Source organism: Bison bison, unplaced genomic scaffold (assembly GCF_000754665.1).
Source record: "Bison bison bison isolate TAMUID 2011002044 unplaced genomic scaffold, Bison_UMD1.0 scf7180017864383, whole genome shotgun sequence".
Taxonomy (NCBI): domain Eukaryota; kingdom Metazoa; phylum Chordata; class Mammalia; order Artiodactyla; family Bovidae; genus Bison; species Bison bison.
Window position 1 is genome coordinate 5,766,822 of NW_011494955.1, and position 17,334 is coordinate 5,784,155.

Consider the following 17,334-nt stretch of genomic DNA (forward strand, 5'->3'; position numbering starts at 1 on the left):
TGGGGGAGAGGGATGCATTCACAGGGGTGACCCTTACTATTTGTCTTACCCCCCCAGCCCAGCCCTAGTCGTCATGTTTTTGTAAGATAAACCGTTTTTAACACACACACACCGCCATGCTGTAAATAAGCCGAATGCTGCTGTAAATACAGGAAGGAAGAGGTTGAGGTGGGAGTGGGGTTGGGAGGGAGGAATGGGCCCCCAGCAGCCGCCTCCTACTTGCTCTCTTCCTGCCCTCCTTCCACGTGTACATAGACTCACTCTAGGAGGAAGACAAATGACAGATTCTGACATTTATATTTGTGTATTTTCCTGGATTTATAGTATGTGACTTTTCTGATTAATATATTTAATATATTGAATAAAAAATAGACATGTAGCTGAAGCTGAGATCTTATCTCTGGCACCCTCTACCCATACCACCCACCCCCAAAATGGCATAATAGAGACACAGGTGGCTCCTGTAAGTCTTTATTTATTTTTGGGCAATCCATGCCAGGTGGCATATGGGAGCTTAGTTCCCCAACCAGGAATCGAATCCACACCACCTGTAGTGGAAGTGCAGAGTCCTAACCACTGCACCACCAGCGAAGTAAGTCCCTAGCTCCCATAAATCTTGCATGTTACCAACTTGGCTAACAGGCCTCAGTTTACTCATTTATAAAAGGTGAAAGTAACGACACCTGCTTCACGGGGTTGTTAGGCAAAGCACTCAGACTAGTTTCTGGCATGGAGAAAGCCTCTGGTGAACAGGCCAGGCTTGTGAATGGGGCTTGTGCTGGGGGCGAATTCGTCCATCAGCTTTGTCTGGAAGTTCCTAACCTGAACCCCAGCTCACATGTCCCCTGGGAGTTTGGGTGGGGTGCTCAGTGTAGGGCTGGGTCCAGGGCAGCCCAGGATGGTGGTAGCCACTGTCCTTCCTCAGTAGAAGTCTTTCCCCGTCCCCACTTTGAGTATCCCTCCCACAAGCCTAGTGCACCAGCAGCAGAACCCAGGTTATGGTAACTCTGACCTTCTTGGCAGGAAGACTGTTCTGAGTTCCCTGCTTGTGCCCAAATGCCCCAAATAGGTTCTCCAACTCCCAAGCCCATCAGATGCTTAGCTGGCTTAAAATGCAAATTCCTTGGCTCTACCCCAGAGACTGGGATTTGACGAGGGGCGGGGCCCATGGAGCTCAACTTTCACCCAGCACTCAGGTGCCTGTGAGGCTAGAGGTCTGGGAGCCACTCTGGAGAAACACAAATGTAGAACTGACCCTATACTAAAGTCCAAGGTAGCTGGCTGCCACACAGGGCCCGGCCCCCTACCCTGTGCTTTGTGCAGGAGGACCCTTGACCCAGGACCCCTGAACCTCCACGCCCACAACCCCTAGGAACTGGCTGGATGAGGGCAGCCCCTGCCTGATGGAAGCTCGACAAAATAGGGCTCTGCTCTTCAATAGAACAGAATCAAGGGCCTTCCCTGGTGCTCCAGCCCCCACCTACAGGTTCCCCAGAGAGTCCCCCACCACCTGCCCTCACTCAGGTTTTGGGATGATGGCTGAGCCCCAGGTCTTCTGAAGGGTCCACGTGGGGGTAGGCTGGGGAGTCCTGGGCCCTGTGCATGATGACCGCCACCCCCTACAGTGTGTGAGCATCCAAGCACATGTCCCTGGCTGCCCCGCCAGAGCCCCTGAGTTGTCACAGCCCTGGTGAGGCAGGGGAAGGGGGTGGGGTGGTCAGGAGATCTGCCTCGTTTCTCAGCCCTGGCTCCAACTCCATGCTGCTTTCTGAGAAGCCCCGCTCCCTCGCTGAGCCTTGGTTTCCTGTCTGTTCCGTGTGGAGGTGAGTCTGGTGGCAGTACTCTGGTTAGGAGCAGAGTTTGCTGGGAAATCTCCCACCAGCTGTAGCTGGATTGAGTTTCTCTCCCTTTGGGTCACCCTTTGGCACAGACAGATGTAGAGCACACGGCAGGCCCCCGGGGAAAGCAAAGGTGCTTGAGAAGATGCTTCCCAAGATCAGGAAGCAGGCAGGGCAGTGGAGTTTTGGTCCCTACAGGTATCTAGGCACCACGGTGAGGACAGCAGCTACCACACCTGCTTCATCATCCACTGAGTTCATATATTTGCTATTTCTAGTCCTCGACACCACCCTATGAGGAAAGCCTGCAACAGAGGAAAGTGAAGAGAGCAAGGACTCCAGAACCGGACTACCTGGCTTTCTAAAAAGTCTTTTCCTAGCTGTGGAATTTGGGGCAAGTCACTTCTCAGTGTTTTCGTCTATGTTGTCGTTCAGTCGCTAATTTGTGTCTGACTCTTGGTGACCTCCTGGACTGCAGCACTCCAGGCTCCTCTGTCTTCCCCTATCTCCCAGCTGCTGCTGCTGCTGCAGCTGCTGCTAAGTTGCTTCAGTCGTATCTGACTCTGTGGGACCCCATAGACGGCAGCCCACCAGGCTTCCCCGTCCTTGGGAGTCTCCAGGCAAGAATACTGGAGTGGGTTGCCATTTCCTTCTCCAATGCATGAAAGTGAAAAGTGAAAGTGAAGTCGTTCAATCGTGTCCGACTCTTCGTGACCCCATGGACTGCAGCCCACCAGCCTCCTCCATCCATGGGATTCTCCAGGCAAGAGTACTAGAGTGGGTTGTCATTGCCTTTTCCAAGAGTTTGCTCAAATTCATGTCCATTGAGTTCGTGATGCTATCTAACCATCTCCTCTGCCCCCTTCTCCTTTTGCCTTCAACCTTTCCCAGCATCAAGGTCTTTTCCAATGAGTTAGCTTTTCATATCCGGTGGTCAAAAGATTGGAGCTTTAGCTTGAGCATCTATAAGTGGGGAAAATAGTATCTATTTCACAAAGTTGCTATAATGATTACAAGGTGAATGTATACAAAGTTGTCTCCAGCAGTGCCTGCCATTTAGCAAGCACCAATAAATAATAGCTATTGTTTTTGCCAAAGAAGATAATTCATTTCAGAGAAAAGGAAATGACTTTCCCAAGGTCACTTGACTTCTAAGTGGCTGAGCTGGGTGGGTCTAACTACTGTACTTAATCACTAGGTCTCCCTGTACAGGGCCTTGTGAGTTGCAGAAACACCATGGACAGTGGCTGTTTCCAGGACTTGGGCGATAGGGGTACAGGGTAGGGGGGCTGATTTCTCCAGCCCCGCCCTGCCCCACCCAAGGCCTGGTGCCTGAAGGCAGGCCCTTTCTTTCCAACTAGCAACTGGAAGAACTGGCCTCCGAGTCTTGCTAGGGGCTGGGAGGACGAACAAGGGGGCATTGAGCCTGGTGGGGCCTCACAATGGCCGCTCTGTCCCTGCAGCCTGGGGGCTGGGTCATTTCCGTTGGGGACAATAGTCAAAAGGCAGTGACGCCGGCAGGGCCTGGAATCCCAGGCGGGATTTTCCGAGGCCTCAAAGCTTTCTGTTTGTCCTCACAGGAGACCCAGGAAGCCTGCCTCCCTCTGTCCCCAGCCTCACCCACGCTGGGCCCCGAGCCCAGAGGCCCCCAGTCCGGAGGTGCCACAGTGAAGGGGCTAAGGTTCTGAGGTCTAAGGTCTGAGTGAGTAGGGGGAGACAGCCCTTCACTAGGGCCTGGGATGGAAGAAGCTGCCGTGGTTATGGAGGGAGGTGACGAGGCTCGGCCTCAAGGAGGCACAGAAGCTTCTGACCCTCACAGGCAACCACTTGGTACTTGAGCTGTAGGGTACCTCACGGTTGCTCTGAATGTCCAGGGCGCTGGGCTGGATGGTAGATGGCCCTGTGGCTGCGGAGAGAATCGTATGAGAATTTCTCAGAGGTAGGCAGCTGGGGACAGTCTGCAGGTCTAGTGATGTCCTTCCATGGCTAATGAGGAACTATGTTGGGCCTGTTCTGGTTGAGGGCAGTGCTGGGTTGCCTCAGGTAAGAGCTGGGCCTGGGGATTCCCAGGGTGTTTTAGCTTAAATCTAGATGAGCCCCAGCTTCACTAAGCCCCTGACTTTAGCAGTGACCCCAGGGCTGCTGGGCCTTCTCAGAACATGAGGCTAAAGGGGTGAGCCTCTGTCCATCTGCTTGCAGCCCTGTCCAGGCCCGGTCTTAAAGCCCTACAGCTCAGCCAGCAGCTGCTCTGTGTTACCTGGAGCCCCAAACCTCTTCTCCTCCCTGCTTCAGGCTCAGGCCGCTGCCAGCCCTGCCCTGGTCCCAGGCTGGGGGCTGTTGGGTAAGGCCTAGGCCGTCCAGTGGGACTTGGAAGCTTCCAGTCTGCTGTGGGAAGGGCAGGAAGGAGCACAAGACTGAAGAAACCCCTTTCCACCCCCTCAATATCTCCTTTGCCACACAGCTGGGAACATTCTGAGGGCAGGGGGCACATTTCAGGGTCCCCAGCTGGACTCAGAGCTGCCTGAAGGCCCTGGGGCCTTGGCATCTGTCTCCTGCCCCCCACCCCTAGGCCCATGTTCTGACCATCCTGCCCACCACCCCTGCTCCCCTTTGTTTCCTGCTGGGCCCTGACCCTGCCAGACCAGGGGGGGGCCACTTGAGGTCTCCTCAAGGTCTCACACAGGTGCTGGCTCAGGACCATAAATCATGCCGGCACGGCTGTGAGGGCTGGGGGTGGCAGCTGGGCTGGGAGGGGAGTGCGGGGGGGGGGGCCCTTCTTGGTACATGCTGCGTTAGCAGGGAGCAGTGCCCAGCTGCGAGCTAGGCAGGCGGGTGCTGACTGTTGCTGCCCTCATCCAGGCACAGCAGAGCAACAGGGCCCCCATCCAGGGAGTCTAGCATCAGGGTTGCCCAAGCGGAAGACCTGGACCTATCCCAGGTAACTGGGGTACCTTGAGGACAGATACAGCCCAACAGGAAACCTGGGAGAGAAAAGCAGCTCCCCCAGGAGTAGATGGAGACACTCCCTTACGAAGGGTGGGTAAACAGGCCTCTTTTCTTGCATGGATAGTCTCACAGAATCCTCTGCCCCAAAGAACAACAGTCATGCACACACCTCCCAGAGGAACAGAGGCACAGACTTTGCAGGAAGGATAGCTTGACCCCTTCCCTCTGGGGGACAGACGCAGAAACAAAGCCCCACCCCAGTTGGCCAGAGAGATAAACACAAAGATCTTCTGCGAGACAGAGACACACCAGTCTTCCCCAACACCAAAGGCCAGAGCCCCACGCATCCCGGGGCAAAGGGCAGCCAGTGCCACCTCCTGCCCTGCCCAGGTCTTGAGGCTCCTGACGAGGCTGGGCTGGGAGGCCCCTCTTTCTCACGCTCTCTGTCACTCTCTCGTCCGCCCAGCCATTTCCTTTGCCTTAAGGGGTGGGGGCTGGGAGTGACAGCCCAGAAAGAGTGGGAAGTGGAGTAGCCCCTGCCCAGGATCCCAGGGGGCAGATGTCAGAAGTGGACAGCTGGTCCTCATCGCCCCCGCGTCCTGGCTCGGACTAGAGGGTCGGGAGGCAGGGTGCCGGCTGCCCAGCCAAGCTGGCCACTGTCAGGAGCCCCCAGCCTGACGTCAGTCCCACTCATTGTTGCTGCTGAGGCTTTAGTCACTCCCTGTGACGCACGGGGGTCAGCTCTGGAGCGGCTGGGGGTGGCTTCAGGGCTTAGCTCTCCCCTGGGTGCACTGGGATGGGGTGGGGCCATCTGAGGCCACAGTCGCCTTGCGAAGCCAGCTGCCTACTCCCAAGGTCTTGGGTTGGCCTTCAAGGTCCCTCCGCAAGCTTTCGCCGCAGACGTGCCTCAGAGGGCCTTCGCCAGTCGCCTGTCTGCCCGGCTGGCCGTGACTCTGACTGAGAAGTCAGCTCCCCCTGTGCTGGCCCGTCCTGCCTCAGAATGCTCGGTTTCCACCCTCGCTGAGACCTCTCCCTCTAGCTCTTTTCTTTCTCTTTCTTCAGGAAGCCTCCCCAGCATAATTCCATGTGGCCCCACTTCTTCCCGGAATTGCCAACCCCCCTTCTTGTCCATCTCCTCTGGTTGCTGTTGTCCTGGTTTTCTGCTGGTGCCCAGTCACCTCCCAGCTTGCTGAGAGCAGGGCCTGGGACTCCTTTTCACTCTGACTGTGTCACTTTCTATTCCAGGCCACAGGCATCTTTCTGGGATTACAGCAGTGGCTTCAATTCTGGCCCCCTCTGGCCCCTGCAGAACCTGCTGTCATTTTTTCATACCCTTTGCTGTGTCTTCCCACCCAGGTGCAACTCCTGGTCCATCTCCTCTGTGAGACTCTGAGGCCTTCCCGGAGGGCCAGGATTGCAACTCGTCCCCCTTGGTAGGCAGCACACAGGCCTGGCATGGGGAAAGTTTCACAGGTGCAGCATGATTGCATGATTCCATCTGGGTCAGCAGGAGTGCTGGCAGAGGATGGGAGAATTCATTCCACACACCCTCATTTTGAGGGGCTGAGACCCCACCCCCCATGTTCCTGACAGGACCACCCAGATGGGTGTAGGACTCAGGATCAGAGTTACAGTAAGAATAGCCCTTTAAGGATTCAGGGAAGTATGAGGAGGCAAGGATTGGCCAGGATCTGGGCCTGAGACAGGAGAGGTGAGATGTCTCAACCTCATCCTCAGGCAGGAAAGGCTCCAGGGACGGACGGGGTGAGGTGTGGAGGGAGGAGAGTGGGAAAAAAGACAGGCAGGGGGCTTCTCTGGTGGTTCAGTAGTTAGGACTCCACACTTCCAGTGTAGGGGGCACAGGTTCAATCTCTGGTCGGGAACTAAGATCCCACATGCTGTGTGACATAGCCAAAAGATAAAAAGAAAAAGAAAAAAAAAAAAAGACTGGCAGAATGAGGAAAGAGTAGCTGTGTGGCCTTGGCAAATGTATTAGTCAGGATTCTCCAGAGAAACAGAACCAATAGGATGTGTATATACAGAAAGAGATTTATTATGAGGAATTGGCTCATGTGATTATGGAAGCTGACAGGTCCCAAGATTTGCAGTCAGCAAGCTGGAGATCCAGGAGAGCTGATGGTGTGATTCTGAATGTTGGCAGGCTCGAGGCCCAAGAGGAGCTGATAGTTTGGTTCAAATCTGAAGGTAGGGGGAAAAAAACCTGATGTCCCAACTTGAAAGTAATCAGGGAGGGTGAGAACGTTTTATTCCATTCAGGGCTTCAACTGACTGGTTGGGGCCCATCCACACATAGAGTCTTCCCTGGTGGCTCCGACTGTAAAGTCTTCCCTGGTGGCTCCGACTGTAAAGAATCTGCCTGCAATGCGGGAAACCCAGGTTCAATCCCTGGGTCAGGAAGATTCCCTGGAGAAAGAAATGGCAACCCACTCCAGTATTCTTGCCTGGAGAATTCCACAGACAGAGGAGCCTGGTGGGCCACAGTCCATGGGGTCGCAAAGAGTCAGACACGACCGAGCTGCTAACACTATTACCCTCAGTAGGGAAGGCAATCTGCTTTGTTGTTGTTTGGTCCCTAAGTTGTGTCCAACTCTTTTGTGACCCCATGGATTATAGTCTGCTAGGCTCCTCTGTCCACGAGATTTCCCAGGCAAGAATCCTGGAGCGGGTTGTCATTTCCTTCTCTAGGGGATCTTCTCCACCCAGGAACTGAACCCATGCCTCTTGCATCTCCTGCATTGGTAGGCAGATTTTTTACCACTGAGCCACCAGGGAAGCCACACTGTCTGTGATTCAAATGTTTTTCTTCCAAAAACACCCTCATGGACACACTCAGAATAATATTTGACCAGATGTCTGGGCACTCTGTGGCACAGTCAAGTTGATGCATAAAATATCCCATCATAGCTTGTCACTCTGTATCACTGGGCCTCAGTTTCATTATCTGTAAACTGGGGAGAAATTGTACTTAATTTCCAAGGCAGTTGGAGAAATCAACACACTAGTGCATGTGAAGTGCTAGTGTGGTGCCTTGTAAAGCTCTGCTGCTGCTAAGTTGCTTCAGTCGTGTCCAACTCTGTGCGACCCCATAGACGGCAGCTCACCAGGCTTCCCCGTCCCTGGGATTCTCCAGGCAAGAACACTGGAATGGGTTGCCATGTCCTTCTCCAACGCATGAACGTGAAAAGTGAAAGTGAAGTCACCCAGTCGTGTCCGACTCTTAGTGACCCCATGGACTGCAGCCTACCAGGCTCCTCCGTCCATGGGATTTTCCAGGCAAGAGTACTGGAGTGGGGTGCCATTGCCTTCTCCTTGTAAAGCTCAGTGACAGGTAATTCTGACGATGGTGATGTCAGGACAGTGGCAGTGAAAGCTCCTGAGATGAGTGTGTCAGGGCACAGAGTGCCTCCAGTCACTCCCCACAGTCTCCGGCAGTCGGTGGAAGTTAGGCTGTTTTTCTATTTTCCTGGCCATGCCGCATAGCATATGGGATCTTAGTTCCCTGACCAGGGATCGAATCAGCGTCCCCTGCAGCAGAAGAGCGGAGTCTCTACCACTGGACCACCAGAGAAGTCCCTAGGCTCTTTCTTCCCCCTCCCCAGGGCTGGTTCTAATTGCCCTGTTTGTCCCTCCTTTGCCTTCTTACAGATCCTCCCCTCTCAGTAGTTCATCCTGATTCCCTTCCGGTTAAGTCCAGGCTCTAGAGGAGGATGTTGGCCTGTCAGGCCGGCTACTTTCTCCTTCCCCAGGCCCCGTTTATAAAGGAGGAAATCAGAAAGGATGAATGACATCAAGAGGCCCATACAGAGGCAATGGCAGAATTACAAGCTTTACAAGAACAGTCACCAGACTGGTCATGGCAGAGCACCAAGAAGTGCTCCTGTGTGAAGATAACCGAGTAAGGTTAAGCCCCCTTTGCCTGGTATCTTCCATTATGCACATTGAACCAACTAAAGTTTTCCCACTCAGAACACTGGCCCGAGTTCATCTCCAGGGCACCTCTCCAAATGCCATGTCCCTCATCTTAGGGGATTGGTACCTCTTCCAGTCCTCTGAGACCAGAATTGGGGACCACGTCTCGGTCCCAGGGGTGGCCTCTGCCGATGACTCCTCTCCGTCTAGGGAGGCAGCACAGAGCTCGTCAGGTCCCTCCTTCCCTCTCATCTCTATGGCGGAAGTGAGTTGTTCCAGCCGAAACACAACAACATCCTCGGTGGTGGGGTTAAATGGACTCGTCCAAACGAGGGGGATACTTCTTACCATCAAATCTTAAAATCCGAGACATAATCCAGAAGAAAGCAATATTCAAAATATAGAGCACCATGCGGTGGTCTTCGTCCGCCGGTGTGGAAGTGGAACGGTCCGGGCAGCTGCACTGGTGTCAGGGCTCGGCCAGCTGTGCTCGCGCCCCCGCCGGAGGCCGATGGAGCAGGTGGGACCGGCCGGGCTCGCAGGGGCGGGCCTTTCCGGCGCCGGCACCGCCTCTTGCCGAGGTGATCTGGTCTCCTCGGGGAGGGCCGTTTCTTGCCCCGCGGGTCCCAGACGGGGATTCTGGGAGGTGGGAGACAGTTCTAGCCGTGTGGCCCTTGTTCTGTGCGAGCGCGGGCGCGCCTCGAACTCCCGGGCCTGGCCAGGCTGGGCGCGGGGCTCCGCTCCTCCCGCGTCCCTGGACCGTGGAGGTTCGCCGGCATTGGCGGCGGGAGAAACTTAACCCGGACGGGAAGTCCTTCCTGCGTCCGACAGGGTCTCTCGATGCGGAGCCGAATAACTTTGTGTTTTTGCGTTCAGCCTGTCTCTTGCGGCTCGTGGCGCGCGGGGAGGTTTCGGCGTACCTGCGGAGATCGTACCTGCGGAGGACGTACGTACCTGTGCGTGAGGAGGAGAAAGGGCAAGATCCATCCTGAGTGACCCGCGTGCCAGCCTCTCCGCGTAAGGTGAGGCTGGGGGAAACCCTGTGCTCCGGCCTGACCCAGAGGAGGCATCGATCAGCGTCTGCCCCGGTACTCTGCAGACCTGGGCCTTGGGGGAACCGAAGCGACGAGACTTCCCAGGCACTGCCCTGGCAAAGTCCCCTGCTCACGGGGGGTCGAGGGTGAGGGAGCAGACAAGCCCATCGCAGAGCAAAGGTGGCCGCGTTGGGAAGGAGGCTGGGGTTGGTTCGTGTTGACTTCCTGAAGAAGTGGAATCTTGAATAGCACTGAGAATGAGGGAAGAACCTGGATTTGGGGCAAAAGTGAAAAGAGGGGTGGCCTATTTGACAGTTTGTGGGGGATACCAGAAGGGGTTTGTGGAAGAAAAGAGAGTTGGACCAGAGCTGGGAGTTTTCCGATGGGAAACTGCTGGATGGAATTAGACTAGAGGGCAGAAATGAGCAAGAAGCCCTGCTCATCCTAAGAGTATATATGGGATAAATCAGTCCAGCAGTCCTTTCAGGATGAATTGAGCAGTTGCTGTGTACTCGGAACCAGGTATACTGAGATTCCACTGATGAATAGGATACAGCCCCTGCCATTAAGGAATCGTCTGCTAGTAGGAGAGACCAGACAAGATTAACACCTGTGAAAAGATAAGATACAGGTAGTCTTCGGAGAAGGCAATGGCAACCCACTCCAGTACTCTTGCCTGGAAAATCCCATGGATGGAGGAGCCCGGTAGGCTGCAGTCCATGGGGTCGCTAAGAGTCGGACACGACTGGGTGACTTCACTTTCACTTTACACTTTCATGCATTGGAGGAGGAAATGGCAACCCACTCCAGTATTCTTGCCTAGAGAATCCCAGGGACGGTGGGACCTGGTGGGCTGCCGTCTATGGGGTCGCACAGAGTCGGACACGACTGAAGTGACTTAGCAGCAGCAGTAGCAGCAGGTAGTCTTGGGCTGATTGCCAGTGAGAGGCAGAGCCAGCTTGATCTCCGAGTGGTCTGTGGACTGCCTCCCTGACTTCAGGGGCAAAGAGACAAACCAGTACACTTTGAAGAGAGTTGCCCGACCCTGAGGAATTAAGATGTGATGTGAAGCTGGAATGTTTATGGGGACTGGAGACCTTTAACCTGTAGAAGGAGTAAGGGGGTGATGGCAGAGTTGCCTTTGAATATCTGAAAGGCTCCTTTGTGGGAAAGGGGTGGGACTTATTCTGTGTGTGACTCTTGATATCAGAATTAAGATTAGCAGTTTAAAGCACTAAGAGACAAAGTCCTTCCATAGAGGGAGTCTCTGAGTAGAACTTTGAAAAGACTGGAATGACCTGCTGGGAGAGGTGGTGAATTCCCTGTCAGGGGAGGTGTGTAAGCTGTACCTTCTCAGCTAAGAAAGTTGACTGTTCCCTCTCCTTCTCAGCTCATATTCAGTTACTGATGAAGTTCTGGTCCTCAAGTCTGTTCTTCCCTTCCCATGCCCTCCACCAGTCCTGTCCTAGCCTTTCGTCATCTCTCAGCAATAATAACGTAGTAATTAGAGCAGGTCATACTGAGTGTTTAGTGCTTGCCAGGAACTGCTTCAAGTGCTTCACAGATGCTCACTCACCCTATTCTGGAGAGGACACCTTCAAGGTAGCTATTGTGAATATCCTTTTTTTATGGATTGGGGAACCTGAGGCACTTAGGGGTGAGGCAACATGCCCTTGATCACACAGTGAGCTGATGAGACAGCTGGGGTTCCAGCCCAGGCAGTCTGGCTTTAGAGTCCCTGCTCTTAACCACCAGCCTGCTGTGTTTTACATGTGTTATTTTATTCCGTATTTACAGATAAGAAAGTAGACTCAGAGGTTGAGTGATTGGCTTAAGGTCAGAGAGCAAGTTACTGGAGACCTGGGATTCGGACCCTGGACCATTGGATGTGGAAACCCCACACTCTGCACATCACGCTGCCGCATCCCATTGCACTGTCTGGAAATGGCACGACTGTGGTGGCCTCTAACTGGACTCCTTGCCCAACCCTTTCTGCCTTAAATTGACAAGCTTTTTTTTTTGATGTTTATTTATTTGGCTGCACCGGGTCTTGGTTGTGGCATGCAGGTTCTTCGATCTTTGCTGGGGCATGTGGAATCTAGTTCCTTGACCAGGGATCGAACCCGGACCCCCTGCACTGGGGGCTCAGAGTCTTAGCCACTGGACCACCAGGAGAGTCCCTTAAATTGGCAAGTTTTTACCGCAGTCTGTGAGATTTGGTGTGTATGTGTCAGTCAGGTTTTCAAGTTCAGTCTTCTTAGCTTTCACTGACTTCTCAGAGCAGTCTGTGACCCCTCAAATAGTGACGAGCCATTCTTCATCTGTTGGCTGGAGCTAACTTTCTGATGCGCAGATTCAGTGTTGGACAGTGATGCGTGGACTCTTCACCGCCCTCGGGACAGAGTCCAGATGCCTGGTCATTCAGGGTCCCAGGAGATCAGATTCCAGTCTTCCTTTTCTTCTCACTCCCATCATGGCGTCTCACTACTCTGGTGAAGTTTCCCTGCCTGTCTGTCCTCCATCCTGGCAGCTTCTCCAGGGCTGGGGCTGGCAGGGGTTTACAGTGAGCATGTGCTGTAAACCACACTGGATGCCGTCACGGAATTCAGGCTGGAGCTGGGTGTTTGGATTGGTAGCTTTGAGGCTCTCCCCGTCTCCCATCCCAAGAGTCTGTGGTCCTCTGCCAGCACGTGCGGCTACAGAGCAGAGAAGGGCCGTGATGGCAGGGGACAGGGCTGGGCCCCGAAGGATGTGAACAGGTGACACGCCAATCAGCAGAATGTGTCCACATTCTGACCTGGCTCCTCTTGCAGGGTGGCCCCTGGGTGGGGTGAAGCTCCACCGTCTTTCCTCTGGTCCCTGACCTCAGCGTGGGCCACCGACTGCAAGATGAACTGTCGATCGGAGGTGCTGGAGGTGTCGGTTGAGGGGCGGCAGGTGGAGGAGGCCATGCTGGCCGTGCTGCACACGGTGCTCCTGCACCGCAGCACCGGCAAGTTCCACTACAAGAAGGAGGGCACCTACTCCATCGGCACCGTGGGCACCCAGGACGTGGACTGCGACTTCATCGACTTCACCTATGTGCGTGTCTCCTCGGAGGAGCTGGACCGCGCTCTGCGAAAGGTCGTCGGGGAGTTCAGGGTAAGGTGGGGTGCAGTGGGCAGCAGGTGGCTGCTGAGTGTCGTCACCTCCTTGCTGTTGGACCAGCTCACCCTTCCTAGGTGTGCATTTCAGGTTCTTTCAGGTTCTCAGGAACAGGCGTGTTCAGAGCTCCTTCTGGGTGGGGAGTGCTTGGTAGGGGGGTAGATGAGGGGGCCTTGTGAAAATACCAGCAAGGAGAGCCGGAAGCCCTTGGAGCACTGGCGGCCCAGGACCCTTGGCTGAGCATCGCCTCTGCACTCTTGGCCTCTCTACTGACACCTCTCTGCTTCTGCTTCGGGCCTTTCTCATATGAGATTCCCTGAGAGGGAGGGCTGCTGGGCTCAGGCAGTGGCTGTCCCAGAGAAGGGTCCTGTGGGCGGTATGGCAGGTGTCTGTGTGGGCCTGTAGGGGCTAGGAGAAAGGTGGAAGGGACACACCAGGCTGCTCACGTTGGTCATCTCGGGGTGGGAATGGAGGTGTGATTTTTAATTCTGTCTTCATTCAGGGTTGCAGGGTTTCACTCTTTCAGCGAGTGCATATTTTTACAATTTAAAGTAACCGAGGGAATTTCTCTTAAGGTGCCCTTCCTGAGATTGGAGGAGGAGGGTTGTCTGTCTGGCTTCCATTCCATACACGTGTGATCCTCATAGGGGGTAGACTCTACCAGCCACAGGGTGCTCCCCACCCTCCCATCGCTCCAAGCCTAGAAAGGGCACATTCATGAGTTTCTCTGTCCCCCTTCGGGGGAGGCAGTGGTGTTCAGACTCCTGTCCTCCAGATGCCTATGAGAGGCACACGAAACACAGTGGACTCTTAAGGGCATGGACTCTACCACCCACAAGTGTGTGATCTTGGCAAGTGACTCTGCTCCTCTGGACTGCAGTTTCACTATATGTAAATTTGGAATGAAAGCTGTACCCATCTCATAGGGTGTATGCACCACGAGGATTAAGGGAGTCAAATATGTCAAGTGCTGGAGAGCCGTCACACAGGAGACACTGTAGAAGCGGTAGCTGTTGTTACTGTCAGCAGAGGGAATGGGAGCTTGGTTTGTCAATAAACGAGAGACTAACTTCCTGATGAGCTGTTAAGGAGTTGAGGGAGGCATCCTTATCTTTGGGTTGACCCTAACTCAGAGAGAAAGGTAGAAAGGGGCTTTGGGGTCTTGGCTACACTGGGAGGAAGAGTGGGTCATCGCACCCCATGGGGGGACAGGCAGATTTATTAGACCAGGTGGCCCCATTCGCTTCTGTCTCTCTATTCAAGGATCACCGGGCTTTTCTTGAGAAACTGAGTTTAGGTTGTCTTCGAGGGAATGAAGGAGGATTCTGCTTAAGAGGAGCCATTTGTGTCACTTTACACAAATCCTTTACTGTCTGGGTCTCGTTCCCTGCCCTCCCTGGAGGTCTGATAAAGAGAGCGATTCTCTGGGGCATAGGAAGCTGGCCCTCGCAGGTGAGAACCCAGTGGAGGCCTCGGCCTGCTCACTCTTGCTCCTCCTTCCCCAGGATGCTCTGCGCAACTCCGGGGGCGACGGGCTGGGGCAGATGTCCCTGGAGTTCTACCAGAAGAAGAAGTCTCGCTGGCCGTTCTCCGACGAGTGCATCCCCTGGGAAGTGTGGACGGTCAAGGTGCATGTGGTGGCCCTGGCCACGGAGCAGGAGCGGCAGATCTGCCGGGAGAAGGTGGGGGAGAAGCTCTGCGAGAAGATCATCAACATCGTGGAGGTGATGAACCGGCACGAGTACCTGCCCAAGATGCCCACGCAGTCAGAGGTCGACAACGTGTTTGACACGGGCTTGCGGGACGTGCAGCCCTACCTCTATAAGATTTCCTTCCAGATCACCGATGCCCTGGGCTCCTCCGTCACCACCACCATGCGCAGGCTCATCAAAGACACCCTGGCCCTCTAGGTCTCTCCAGGGCCTCGGTGCTCCTTGATGGCTTACGGACCTTGGCTTCTGGGGATCGTACTGTTAGGCCCCTGGGGCTCTGGAACCCGCTCCGGGTCCTTGATGAGACTTGGAAGGGCCGCCCTGGCTTCCTCGTGGTGTGGTTGCCAGTCTCTGGTCATCCTTGTCACCTTCACTGACGGTCAAGTCTGGCCTGCACTGTCTCTCCATACTCCTGGTTTCGGGGCGGGCGGGGTTCCCCTTTCCTACACTGTACAGAGGACCCATCACTAGGATGGTGAATAAAGCTGAGAATGTGAGTTTGGGTTGAGCTGTCTCTCCCTTGACTGGTGTTACGCCCTGAAACATTTTAGCACTTTCTGGCAGAACTTCGAGGAACACATGAATATGTTGAAGGCATTATTCCAAGATGGGGGTGCATGATGGGACTGAAGATAGATTAAAGATCGATCTTGTACTTTGTTGGACATTCACATAAGCAGGTGTGACCACGGTCAGTCCCATAAATGATGACACAGATCAGGATCTGCTGCTTTTGGATATGGCTGTGCTATTTCTCCTCCCTTCCTAAGGAAGCTATGACCTGCCGTTTATATTATCAGATGACCCCAAAGAATATCTCCTCTGTCTCCATAGAGCACACACAGGCCCCAGCTTGCACAGAAAGCTCATTTGACTTGGTGTCTTCTCCCTCTGGAGAGAGATTGGCCACCTTGAGACTGGTGTCCCGTGACACTTCTGGTTTGGGCTGACATGGGCTTCTGTGGTGGCTCAGACAGTAAAAAATCAGCAGGAGACCTGGGTTCAATCCCTGGGTTGGGAAGATCCCCTGGAGAAGGAATGGCAACCCATTCCAGCATTCTTGCCTGGAGAAGTCCATGGACGGAGGAGCCTGGTGGGCTACAGTCCATGGAGTCGAAAAGAGTCAGACATGACAGAGCAACCAACAGTTTCACTTTGGTATCTCACATCCATTTCTAGGGAAACATTGTCAAGATCAGTGTGCTTTTCATTGATTTATTCTTCCATATTTTACAATGCTTTTTGTTACACGGGGGCAAGCTCTAACCAAACTAAATGAACAGTGTGTAAGCAAGCAGCAGTGCTAAAGGAGAAATGGCCAGGGTCTGGGGTCTTGTCCATGGTCCTGGAGCAGATAGGTGCCAGGATGGCCAGGAAGTGTTTGCACATTTCTCTCATTTCAGGCCACTTTTTGGCCATGTGTTATTTCATGAGGAGTTTTGTGATGTCATACCCTTGGCCTCTGGGGCCCTGGTGAATTGGAGAACTCAGGAGGTTCTCAGGGGTTTGGAGATGGGGAAGGCCCATTGTCAGCAAGTCCTTAATGAGATGTGATCCTACCTGGCTTGCTGCAGTCTGGGTGGCCTTTTTCTCCTTGCTGCTGCTACTGCTGCTAAGTCGCTTCAGTCGTGTCCGACTCTGTGCAACCCCATAGACGGCAGCCCACCAGGCTCCCCCATCCCTTAGACCAGCTCATTTCCTCTGAGGAGTTGGCTGATTCAGCTGTTCACTAACAGTGACTTTGTTTTAAATAGAGCTCAGGGTTGCTACAGGAGTTCTCAGGAGACCTGGGCAGGAGGGTCTTTCCTCCATCCCAGCTTCCCCAGACTTCATGCTTTTCTGCAGCCAGGCTCTGCTCCAGACTTTCACCCTGGCTTGGATGTGGAACACCCAGTTGGCAGCAGGCTCCCTTTAGTGGGCAGTTCAATAGCATCTCTATCCACTTTGGCACTGTGACTTCCTAGGGGTAGGGGACTGGTTTATTCAAGGTCAGGACAGGAGCCCTGGTGACTCAGATCTTTCCTCTTGATCTGTAACTCTCCTTGACCTCAGGCCTGAGCAGAGGAATGGGGGCAGGCCTTAAATTCCTCCTCCCCTCCATCACACCTGGGACCAGGGGGGTGCTGGCCCACTTAGCCAGACCCAGGAGGCTCCCAAGGGGATGATGAAGGCTATGCATCACTAAGGTTCTAGACACTGCTCATTTGCCTCCTGTCCCAGTGGCACCTAGGTTGTTTTTAGTAGCTAAGTTGTATCTGACTCTTGTGACCCCATGGACTGTAGCCCGCCAGGTTCCTCTGTCCATGGGATTTCCCAGGCAAGAATATTGCAGTGGGTAGCCAGTTCCTTTTCCGGGGGATCTTCTGACCTAGGGATCAAACCCACATCTCCTGCACTGGTAGACAAATTCTTTTCCACTGAGCCACCAGGGAAGCCCAAGAAGCATTTAACTTTGGCCCAGGGACAGAAAGCCTAGGAACAGGGATGGCCCTTGCTTGTCCTGTGTCTTGCTCAGTGGGGGCAGCACGGTGGCCAGCACCTGGAATGTGGTCTAGAATGGTTTAAGGGTTCTGAGAGGGCTATCTCCTGACCTTTTCTAAGGGGGAGGGTAAGCCCTGAGGACAGGACTCCTGGCTTTGTCTGGTTGGGTGCATGGGCCGGTTCACATGAGTGGCTGTGTGGGCCTTTGGGTTGAGAAGTACACCGGCCTCCCCGGGATTCTGGGCGGTA

At 54.2% G+C, this 17,334-nt stretch overlaps 1 protein-coding gene across 1 annotated transcript; it reads left to right on the plus strand.

Moving 5' to 3' along the window:
* The first annotated feature begins 9,300 nt into the window (after nucleotides 1-9,300).
* Nucleotides 9,301-15,107, plus strand: ATG101 (autophagy related 101). Its single transcript, XM_010857866.1, has 3 exons — nucleotides 9,301-9,736; nucleotides 12,562-12,889; nucleotides 14,398-15,107. The coding sequence occupies exons 2-3, from the start codon at nucleotides 12,638-12,640 to the stop codon at nucleotides 14,800-14,802; spliced, it is 657 nt and encodes a 218-aa protein (XP_010856168.1). The 5' UTR covers nucleotides 9,301-9,736; nucleotides 12,562-12,637; the 3' UTR covers nucleotides 14,803-15,107.
* The last annotated feature ends 2,227 nt before the right edge of the window (nucleotides 15,108-17,334 follow it).

What these genes read in the sequence shown, in the direction of transcription:
- ATG101 (XM_010857866.1), top strand. Translation starts at nt 12,638, where the DNA reads ATGAACTGTCGATCGGAGGTGCTGGAGGTGTCGGTTGAGGGGCGGCAG. An exon ending in AGGTCGTCGGGGAGTTCAGG is followed by an intron (nt 12,890 to 14,397) that starts GTAAGGTGGGGT and finishes CTCCTTCCCCAG; the next exon opens with GATGCTCTGCGCAACTCCGG.